Genomic DNA, 12,405 nt, shown 5'->3' with positions numbered 1-12,405 from the left:
GACCCTTGAATAATGGATTGGAGAGTATAAAAAATTGTTCGACGCCCTTATTTGCCAATCAATTTGCAGCCTTATTACCTCCCTCGTATAATTTAAAGAATAGGCTAAACACTAAGCTAGTATGCTACATATATCCTTACCTTGTAATAAAAAAAAATCTAATCATCACAAAGAATACTACTCCCTTCGTTTCATATTGCTCTTCCTACTTTGAAAAATTACGGAGTATGTATTTACAAAAAGATTCTAGTAAGAAGAACAATGTAAAACGGAGGGAGTGATGCATACTCGAGGTATACGGAATGGAAGAGGGGACATAAAGAAACACTTCCTTTCACTCTAAGTCTGTGAGTAATATTTATATAGATTTGCCCATACGAGCTTAAATTAAAATTATTGGATCAGTATCAATAGCCATATATTCCGTTTATTATTTCAGGCAAAGCCTCTACCGGGAATTTCAACTGAACTCCCTAAGGATTCCCAATTCATCTGCACAGATTATCAGGCCAATCGAACCTTTAATATTTTAATCGTACGTTTTTTCATTACATCAACCTAATTACATAAAAGATTAAGAGGCCGCAAGTTTAAATCACTTCATGCTTCTCCACTTTGGTCCAGGACTGTTCTACAAAAAGCTCCAGACCATGAACCATGCGAGAACTAAAGCTGAAAAGCATTTGCTTTCCGAGAACTGAACTGCCCTTGAATGATGTAAATCTCAAAGGCGATTAGCTGCATTATGAAGCAATGCAAGTAGGGGTAAATGGTAGTTAAACAGCATGTATACTTGTTGAAGTGAGTACTAAAATCTTGGGGAACCAGTTTTGATGGGTGCCCAAATATCTGCACCATTACTGCGAGCCAATCCAGCAGTACACTCAATTGGCACGAGACACAACCCTTTGCTTCTTAAGCTATAATGTACTTGTTCCTGAAGACACCAAATGAAGAATAATGTCTACCGATCAGCATTCAGCAAAGTAGACCACAGTATATAACGACAACCAATTGTGAAGTCGATATGAACATAATATTGGACAATTAGAGCCATAAATTATGTGTATACATCAGTAATAAACTAACATGTTTTCTAGGTACATGAAGCATAGTAGACAGACACTACTAATTTCAACTTAACTTTCGGCTAAACTCGATGACTCGTTAACAATGAAATGGTACAATACTGACTAGATCCAACCCAAAATAACTCAATCCAAAGCTGGACTCTACTTGAAACTAGATACCTACCCAATGATTCAAACGCCGATAATTGATTGATTTCTCCACAATAAACTGAATACATCCCAATTTCGAACTGATTGACACAATACTCGAACTGAACATGATCCACACATTTGCCATCTCTGAATTACTGATTGGAAGTTAGGAAGAAAGAACTACCTATTTATTCTTATAGATCTAGAAGAGTTCTGATATAAAAAAATAAATAAATAAAAAAAAGGAGACTTCTTTTAGCTTTTTGAAAGTCGACAAACATGAAGCATCCTTAAACAGGACAGTGTAGAATTTGTTATCTTATAGTCACTTAACAATACCAAGGAAGTCAAGAAGTGGGTAGAAAATGACTACACACAATTAAGTGTTTGAGACGTTACATACATTTATTCTATAATGACTAATCACTTTCAGCAATATTTGAAAACCATCATTTTAATTATGTTTCAAAACATTAACAGGTTAAGGTCTCAAACATTTTGCCAAAAACCCAGCTATGTCCCACATATGTCACAATCCAGTCTTTTTCTCATTATGTTTAGCACAATTACTCTTCTAGCTACAAAATGAGGTGTTAAATTCATTCTTAAAACATATGATTAGTTCCGTTATTTCCTAGGATCTTCGGTATTTAAAGACATCCCCCCTTGTCTTAAGCTATCTTGAGCAGTGCCATCACAATCAAGTCCTCAAGAAGATGCTTTAGAACTTAAAAAGTAATAGCATGCATGCAAATGACCCTTTTACAAGATCTAACATAGACATGCACAATCACAGCATAATTCTGTCTCAACCATGATACTAGTTCTCATATTCAACTCAAACTAGACCAGAAAAAATGATTTTGGTTGGTACTAAAACGTAGCAGATCAGAATTAGCAGTAAGCGTGTGTGTAATATATTTTCGGCGCAGAACACTTTTCAGGATCCATATCAGCAAACAAAGCTAATAACTACTTTTTCTACTCTGTATAAACTAAAAATGAAGCTATTAAAATCAAGATGCATGGGATGAGCTGGAAATGATAAGGTTCTAGCGAGCATGCATCACAGGAAAAATCAAATAGAACCAACTTTGATCAAGTAAACAACTAATGTCATCTTCCAAGAAGTAGAACTTGCTCTATTGGTGTGGGAGGATAGTATGCCCCATCGCATTGATTCAACTCTATACAAAAATACATGGATCAAAAAGCGACTCACCTCTATAATTGTATCTGGTGTATTGTTGAGGTATGGAGCACTCAAAACCTACAAGTACCAACACAACATAGAATTAGAGGAGCAAGAGTCGATAGTATGGACAACTTTAAGTAGATGACAAAGAACCTCGGTTGAAATTTTTGCTCTATCAGACATTCTCATACAACATAAATTTATATTTATGTATATGAAATACATAGGGCATTTCAGGTTTTCTGGACGAAATAGAGGTATTTTGGGGAAATTCTATTTTCCTGAAATTGGTAATATTAGCTTAGAGTTATAATGACTCGTGAAATCCCACAGTAATTAGTTCAGTAGCTCAAAGCCTTAGAGCAATATAATTGATAAATAAATTGACTCAATTGTAAATAATTTGTTTTCTTGCTAGTCATTGAAAAGCTAGCAATATCAGAAAATCAGTGCAAAGTCAAAGGGTATTTCTAGTGTCCGGTACACATTATCGTCATGATTAACCTACAGAATGGCATACCTTCACTTGCTCGTGCAGGAATCTGATGTACTCCATTGCCTCATGCAGGACAGAGGCTGTATCAGTCTGCATCACAAATTTTGACAAAATATAAGAATCATGCATAACAGAACACCTTCCCACAAAAATTCTTATGAAAACACATAACTTCATGTTTGCAAATCTTCAAATATGAATCAAAAGGTAACCCGTTTATTGAAAGTACAAGTTAAGCAACGTTGCATAGTTATAACTTACAAATTCTCTCCACTATAACAGTCTCCAAAGTAAATAAAGAAGGAAAAAAATACAATATTACGTGTCATACCTTGCCATATGGGGAAACAAGCTGCTGTAGTGTAGTTATCTTTTCACCAAGCTTTTCTTTTCTTTCCTGCATCAATAAACCGTGAGTCAAAGTCTACAATAAGTTCATCGATCTGCCTAGACACACCACCAAGTTTTTCAACCTTAAGAAAATTGGAAAAGCCAAGCACAGATTACTACGTAGTGTTCCCTATAAAATTGTCTCTTCTTTGGAGGAAAAGCAAAGCACATATATGGGCATGTAAATAAAAATTGTGCTAATATAAAGACTTGGTATTGAACCTCATGAAGCAAGTATAACGACATCATCAGGCAGAAATACATATATTGAGTACTGACGACAAGCAGGCAAACACATATCAAAAAAAATTAACTCTTCCAAGTTCCAACCCCATAAAACTGTTCCAATTCAACCAAGATTCTGCGATATATACCCAGGCAACCAAAAGAATAGTGGCTTCAATTGAAAATCGCTACCCCTTCCAAAGATAACCCAAAAAAACATTGTGGTACAAAAAAATAATACTACATAGATTTTATAGCATAAATGTCAAAATTGAAGCATAAGATTATAAGAAAGTATGTGAATGTGGTTAACATCAAGAACAAACCTTGCTCGACATTGATATATCAACCTTTTGTCTCTTGGATGCAACTGATGTGAAACTATCCTGATCAATAGGCCCAACACTCCTCTTAAGTTCGGTCATCTCACTGCTCTAAACTCTCCTAGCACAAGCATATACAAAAAGTAACACAAAGTTAGTACAACAGAAGTGCATGGCAACGCTGTAACATATTGCTTAAACATGAATTGCCTTGTCACAACATATAAATAAACTACTTTAAAATACCATTAAAATAACAGCTTCAACACTCTAAAATACCAACATATATCACTAGTTGATTTTGGATACCAAAGCAATAAGGATAATAAGTAATATATCCTTAATTTGAGTGCATAACCTTCAAAACAATTCAATAGCGAATGGAATGACACTAAATAGCAGCATATACAAAATTATTGTGTAGATATTATAGGTACCTTCAACGTAAAAAGAAAAAAGAAAAAAAAAAAAAAGAGCTGAGGTACTCAAAATCTATACAGTACTTCAGAAATATCACAGCTACAACAACACATCATTCTTTTGACCAGCTCAAACATACAATCTCTTGATTCTTATATGATTATGAGCGATCGTGTTATAGAGACCGTCATGCATGTGTCATACAGGTGCGAGTGAGCACACTTGCACTGATTGAAATTATCTCTTAGATACATTTAGCATCCTCCATAGCTTCTTTCTAATAAACTTCCTATGCTACATATAATAAAGGTTAGTTCAGCTAAATGGTAAATAAATACATTTTGAAAGAGCACATTAACCAAGCATGCCATCTGTAGAATCAGGAGCATAGCAGACTTTTGTACCATGGGATTGATTTAATCAAACGGGGCAGGATTATTTTATACAAAGTTCATTAAATAAGCCACAACTACTTCAATGCTATCTGTAATCAGTGATCACAAGACCTCGTATGAGTTTCACACTGCAAGCACTCCATGCTCACAGAGAGTAGAAAACAAATTAACACTGCAGAACAGCCCATGAACCTAAATCGAAAAAGTAAAATTTACAGTTTCCAATATATGATTTTTTTATTTTTAAATGACATAGGAAACATCCTAGGCAGAGTGCAGCCATTCCTGCTTGCATATTTTTATTCACGTAACGCCTCCACACGAGTCATGCTAATCAATTATGACAAAACAATGACAACCGATACATATAATAATACAAAGGCGCATATTATATACAACGAACCAGGAACAAAGCAATCTAGTCAAAGATTAAACTTCAGCTAATTTGCTGACACCACCTAATTATATTTGCTCATTGTCGATTAAGAGAGTTTTATACATACTAAATCCAAAACATTTAAAATTATAAAATGTAAGGACTATCAAACTGACAACGTTTACAATTAGTAAGCAAGAAAATAAAATCAACCAAACACATAACCATTTTTGTGGTTAGTATTTGAGATAAGACTCAACTAATTCTTTCAATATCAAACACAAAAGCAGACAATTAATTAAATTAGAGATGCCCATCATGAGTATGCAAACATCAATAAACGCATCTCATCTAGATTTTTTAAACACGATCATTTGTGTACGTACTCGATTGTCCTGATCCATGCTCAACATTATCACTTAAATTGATGTCCAATAAGACATGGGAATTGGATAAAATTATTAATCAACTATTATTGGCTATATTTTACTAAACCCAACCATATATTCTTGTGTAGTCCTAAATAATGTTTAGGACCACTGAAACCGACCATCAAGGAGCTTTCAGTCTTTCAGAAGTTCTCAGCAACAATAAATTAAACCCAAAATATGATCACACACTTAAACTGCACTAGTATTAATCTACTATGTGTTGACAAACAAGGAATTTCAGCCCATCTGTCAAATGGGTTCATTTAATATCATGCATTTCAAATCAACGAAAAAGCGACATTGGTCTCGATCACAACCTATAACTCCCACCTCGTCGCAAGGGTTGTGCCTCCTAGATCAGAATTAGGGAAAAAAAATTATTACACAATATACACTTATACAGTTAAACCTCCCAAGTACGATCACAGGTGCTCGACTAAGTACATCGATAGGGCCTTCTCCTTACCTTATAAATAAAAACAGTACAATCACAAGTGCATATATTGATAGAGGATCTAAACCACCTACCCTAACAGTTTCCTAAGGTGAATGTAATCCAAAAACACTACCAAATTTCTGGGTCCCACAACTCTAATTTTGTTTGGCATTTTGATGAGTAACAAGAGTCAAAGATAAAAAGGGAGTGAATGTGGAAAAATGTACAAATGGGTTGAAAAAGAGTAGGGTAATAATGATCACGATTATGTGATTACCGTACTTCTTACTAGCTTGTTTACGCTGTACAAATACTCCCTCCGTCTCAAATTAATTGTATGATCATCTAATCGTGATTAACGTACTTCTTACTAGCCTGCTCACACTATACAAAGTATAAGTACCAAAAATACTTCATCCGTCTCAAAATAATTGTTGTGTAGCATACTTTCTCCTAACTCGAATTAAGAACATGCAGATTAAAAAGCTCAATCATAAACCACCGTAACGAAAAATCATCGTCTTTTAACTCAATTCCTAAAACGATCCTTAATCAAATGCGGCTTATTATTTAGGAACAAAGATAGTACGATTGTACGAATATTGAATTCAAATCGATGCTCGGTACTATGTGTATGTGACAGTTGATTCACATGAGTAAAAAAATGATTCACACGTCATGCAGATAAAATCCCAAAGATCATACATTCATACCAAATATATTACACGAGTAAATAGTACGGAAAAGAAAAAGTACCAAAACATTTTGTTTCATTTACTCCTAATTAGTACTAATGTTTTGCCAATTTATTAAAATCAACCCAAAAAAATAATAGATAAGGGTGACCAGCTAATTCTACTCTCTTCCAAATATAAAATTTCATAACTATGCATGAAAAATAGAACTTTTCATATTATTAACTCTCAAATTGAATATTGATATTGATACTCATAACAAAAGAAAAGTTTATACACATATATATCAAATTATTATTTTCAAGATCGTGAAATAACAAATGTTGCAACTAATAAAGAACGGAAGATGAATTAACTCGAAAGACTGATAATAGTAAGACAGATGATTAAAGAACAAGAACTTACAGAGAAAAGCAGAGTCTGCATTTCAAGAAAGCATAAAACTTGAGTTGAGTTTCTTCTCAATCTTCTTAAAAACAGGACATAAAAAAACCGCCAAACAAACCAAAAGAATTAGGTGAGCTACAAAGTTGAAGCAATAACTCAACTCAACTCAATTTAAGCCTAAAAAACTTAATAAAGTTTGAAACTTTTTTAGTAAATTCTTCAGTTATCAACGGAATTTTTGCACAGAAACAAACTTTTTTTTCCAAGATTATAATCTTTTTTCTGGGTTCCACACTAATTAATAAAATATGGGGAAAAGAATTTGTGGGTAATTAAAATTAGTTGAAAATTATGGGTTTTAAGTTGGATAGTTTGTTGATTGAGTTTTAACAGAAAAAAAAGGATGAAATGAAATGAAATACGGAGTAATTGAGAAGGTTTTGGGTTTTAATGAGAGTACTTTTTATAGAAAAGAGTTAATAAAAATGAAAATATAATTTATAGAAGGAAAAAATAAAAAAGGGAATTTTGTGGATATATGACAGCTAATTTCCAACCATGTAAAAGTAGTTATGAGGATATTAATTGATTAATTAAATTTAAAATAAAAATTTACGAAATTTATTTTTTTTTTTTTTAAAAAATATTGGTATGCTATGCTGAAGTCATACGATTTTAAGTTTGGTTGAATAAGACCATATTTTTGGTGTGTTGTGAGAAAATGACCACTTTTTATTATGTCCTACGCGCTAGCTTGCTTGCTGGCGGGCTTCTCGTTCTTTCGTCTCATCTTATGATCATTTTATTCATCCATAACTAAAACTATGTGTCCTTTTTTTTCTTATTTTTGGTCTTTGTAATAAATTCCTTTCACCATGTTTGACACCACGCCTTCTATGAGTTCTATGACACTTCTATCTCCTCTTTATTCAATGTGAGACAACTGTTTATATTCGGATATTTTCATTACAATTGAGCTTACATCTATAAGATTATGTGACTTTATTTTATTGATTTCATTATCGATATCATAAAAAGATAATTACAATTAGTGGCGGATCTAGAAATTTTAAGTAGGGTAGCATTTAGCCATTAAATAATAAGAGAAAAAAAGGTAAAAATGAGTTATTATATATATTATCGTTAATTAATTAGCCTTTAAATTTTTAACATTTATTTTGTTTGATAAATACAAATATGGAATTACTTATGTTCTAGTTATCAATAAAATACAATGATTAAATTAAAAAGTACTCTATATGTTCAATAAATTTTCTTGTATTTGGTAAGTTATACTAGTATATACTATAAATTTTCTTAATTGTTTTACTCATCATATAAAACTAATTACTCCGTAATAAGATTCTGTTCACTTCAGCTTAATTTTAGTTCAGTTCATTTCAGCTCCAGTCAATTCAATTCAGCTCCAATCAATTCAGTTCAGTTCAGCTCTTAATTTTCTTCTCTCATAAAATATTCATTTCAGCTCTATTCAATTCAACTCCAATCAGTTCAGTTCAGTTCAACTCAGTTCAGTAAATATGAACAGACTCTAAATAAATTACTTACTAAATATGTATATTGAAATAAAAAGTGCAATAAAATGGGAAGAATTTTTAAGAATAATAAGCTGCTCATTAAAAATAAAAAATAAATAAATAAATAAATAAAATAATAAAAAAGATTGATATCATGTATGATGAATAATAATTAAAATAGTATATATTTATTTTATAATTTAAAATTCATAAATTCTAGTACTTGATTTTTTCATAAAGCAAATGAAAGACTCCAAAAAAAATAGTTGAATACTTAATATAACCCAAAAAAAAAAAAAACCTAAGAGATCTGTTGTTATACACAACATGTCTCTTTAGATTAAAGCTAATAGCAGTAATTTGCTATTGTTGAATGACTAGAATCAAAGAGACCAGCTAACCATAGGTCTCTTTGCATGTGCTTGTGCCTTTCTTGATCCGACATTGATTACTTTTTTTTTTTTTAAGGATGTCCACCCACTTCACCGGAGTTTAGCTCCGACTACATCCGCATCTGACTCGGGTAGTACACCTGGTTTATGGTGGGTGAGTCTCCCAACAAGAGTTTCTGCATATGGTGAGGCTCGAACCCGAAAACCTCCCTTAAGCAACTTCATGTTGCTACCACTTTGAGCCAACTCTTGTTGGTAGATCTTCCATTGATTACAATCACTAATAATTATGCATGATAAAAAGGAACTACAAGAATAAGAAATAACTAGTTATTATTACATTGGCGATCAGAATTGAATCTCTACTATTCAACTCTCATAATTCCATAGAAAATGTTACTCCCTCCGTCGCTTAATTAGATGTCCACTTTTAAAATTACACGGGAATTAAGGAACTTAGAGATTCCTTAAAACCGACTATTGAAAAGTACAAAGTACATGTGGGGTTAGAGAGAGATAGAGAAAAAAAAAATTAAAAAAAAAAAAGTAGTTGGTGATTATTGAAGAGAGAGAGAGAAAGTATTGAAAAGTAATGTCAAAAGTACAAAATAAATAAAAGACAATTGATGCCAACTCATCAAAAAGAGGGAATACTGTCAAAATGTACATTCTTAAAATAGAAATAAGCATCTAATTTTAAAACCCCCAAAAAGAAAAGTAGGCATCTAATAAGGGACGGAGGGAGTAGAAAAACTCCAAATTCTTTGCACATTTTCTAACTCAAACACTAAAAATTAATATCAATTTTTTTTTTTTATTATCAGTTTATGGCATGTTTGTCATCATTTTTGTTTTCAATTTTCTATGGTTTTCAAAAAAAATAAAAAATAAAAAATAAAAAATCATGATTTTAAGATGTTTGACTAAATTTTTATTCTTTAAATGGCACACATCATATGATTTAAAAAATAAATAAATAATAATAATAAATTACAGTGACATCGAACAAGCCTTCAATTAACGGTTTCTATTTTGCCATTAAACAACAACAACAACAAAAACTCCCAACAAACTCTTCATTTAGAGGGTTTTTTTTTTTTTTTTTTTAACGATAAACAAATGGTAAGAGGAAAAACTCACAGCAATTATTTGAATTAAAACCACTCTTCCTATTTAAAATATCTTCAACATTTTTCATTAATTGTACTCATTTCTCTATATTCAATTCACATACAAGTAATTTTTTTCTTCCCCCACTCCTTAACTTTCATTAAGTTAATTGGAAGATTTTTAATTACACAACTATGGTTACATTATTTATCCTAAGACAATCATTGAGATTTCAAGGGACAAAAAATTATTAACCTTTACTCTTTTCCAATTTTCTTATACATATTTCGTGCACGGCAATATGACATTGTCCAAAAGGCTAGTTACTATGATATATATAGTATGTATGAGTAATGATATTTATATATAAGCACGATATTAATTACATTACTAATATGTAAAGCTAAACTTTTAGCCAGACCACCAGACAACGACACTTGGTGTTTCACTTTTTCGTCTAGTGTCGCGCCACATTGAATGGATTTAGACAAACTAGGATTAAAAAAAGTTAATTTAGAATTCTTTTTTCAATCAAATATGGATAGAATTTTAGGATAAAATTGTTCGGGCCTGTTCTCTTCAGCTTATTTTCAGTTTAGTTCAGTTCAGTTTAGGGTCTGTTCTGATTGACTGAAATGAGCTGAACTTATTGGAGCTGAGCTGAACTGAACTGAATATTTTTGAGAGAAGGAAATTAAGAACTGAACTGAACTGAAAATAATATGAAGAGAACAGACCCTCAGTTCAGTTCAACTCCAATCAGTTCAGTTCTTAATTTCCTTCTCTCATAAAATATTCAATTCAGTCCAGTTCAGTTCAGCTCCAATAAGTTCAGTTTAGTTCAGCTCATTTCAGTAAATCAGAAGAGACCCCTATTTTAGAGTTTTATTTTCAACAAAATTTGAATAGCATTTTAGAATAAATTATTGGTTTAGAGTTTTATTTTCGATAAAATACCAATATTATAAATTTAGAATTTTATTCAAATTAATAATTAGATTATAACTCTCAATAATATCCTATTAAATTATTTTTTAAATCATAACATCTGTTTTAAAGAGTACTTCAAAATAAATCTATTTATGATACATTTTATTAATTGATATTCAATATAAGTTATTCATAAATATATAAATTTATACGATTAATCAAGTCACTCGACATAACAAAACTTAAGCGGTACGATTAGCCAAAGGACGAGGTATGGCATTCCAATTTTTTGCAAGTGTTGTGTATGTGGTAACAACTAACCATTAGATAGATACGTATAATTTATTTGGAAAGATAAAAGATTTATATTAATGATATATTTTAAAATTTAGCACATAAATAAAAAAATTATCTTAAAATTTAATAAATAAGTCGGGTATTACACGGGTACAAAACTAGTCTGAAATATACATGATCCAATAGTCCAATACCAAACAAGAAACAACTCGATTATTACCCATGACAATTAACAAACCAACAATTCACTACAAGAGTGAAAAGATAAGTCAGGTAAAATGGCGGGAAACAACAAAATATAAGACAGGTCAGTTTTCTGAAGATTCAGGTGAGCAGTTTCTAAAGTGGGACCCAATAATTTGTCTAGGACTGAGCCATCCAGTTTGATTCTGCTAGCCAAAACTTTGTTCTTTTTTACCAAAAATTAAGGCTGAAAAACATCAAATCATCGTCGTCAGTCAATACTCAATAGGAGAAAGAAAAGAAAGCTACTCACTCACTCGATCATTACCCTTCGCTCGTTTGAGAAGACCACTCTCGCACTAAACTAGACCCACCTCTTTGCTTTTACAATGCTTCTACTACTAATTGCGATTTGCGAGTACACACGTTAAACTTGTACGAATTGTATTAGCGACTTTGTTAGAGTTTGTAGGAAATAAACTTGTTTTGTGACTTTGAAGTCACGAGTTTCAAAACTCAATCGTGTACTCTTATATTTAGATTTCTGTGAAGTTTTCATATTTGTTCCTCAGACATATTTTGCGACTTAGAAGTCTTGGGTCATCTAATCTACTTTTATGTGAGTTGGTTTTAAACTGATAGTTAATAGTTAAAACACATCATAATATTTTATACTTTATCATGACGCTTCTCACATAAGAGTTTTTTTATAACACGCTCACGCTGGCCTTCATAGCATGTTACAAGACCAACTTAAAACATAAATTGCTAATTGAAGTTTGGAATATTTGTATTATACTGTATCAGATAATTGTGACAATAATAAATTCATTGTATCACATAAGGCAAATGAATCACTAATAGAATGAAGGAATTATGTCCTCGACTCTAATGCAATTAGAGGATATAAAATCTATATTATGGAGATAATAATACGTTTATTTATCGGGTCGTCTTTATGTC

The 12,405-nt window shown here is 31.7% G+C and overlaps 1 protein-coding gene across 1 annotated transcript; it reads right to left on the bottom strand.

The window, feature by feature from the left end:
- Positions 1–389: 389 nt before the first annotated feature.
- Positions 390–7,428, bottom strand: LOC145581874 (transcription factor bHLH153-like). The gene is made up of 6 exons (XM_081638906.1): positions 7,011–7,428; positions 3,856–3,973; positions 3,246–3,311; positions 2,939–3,004; positions 2,446–2,493; positions 390–937 (listed from the first exon to the last, which is right to left on the bottom strand). Exons 2-6 carry the CDS (start codon positions 3,952–3,954, stop codon positions 809–811), a joined length of 408 nt encoding a protein of 135 aa, XP_081495032.1. The 5' UTR covers positions 3,955–3,973; positions 7,011–7,428; the 3' UTR covers positions 390–808.
- Between the last annotated feature and the right edge of the window lie 4,977 nt (positions 7,429–12,405).

This window comes from Chenopodium album, chromosome 15, assembly GCF_948465745.1.
Source record: "Chenopodium album chromosome 15, dcCheAlbu1.1, whole genome shotgun sequence".
NCBI classification, from domain to species: domain Eukaryota; kingdom Viridiplantae; phylum Streptophyta; class Magnoliopsida; order Caryophyllales; family Amaranthaceae; genus Chenopodium; species Chenopodium album.
This window is presented reverse-complemented; position numbering and strand designations above follow the sequence as displayed.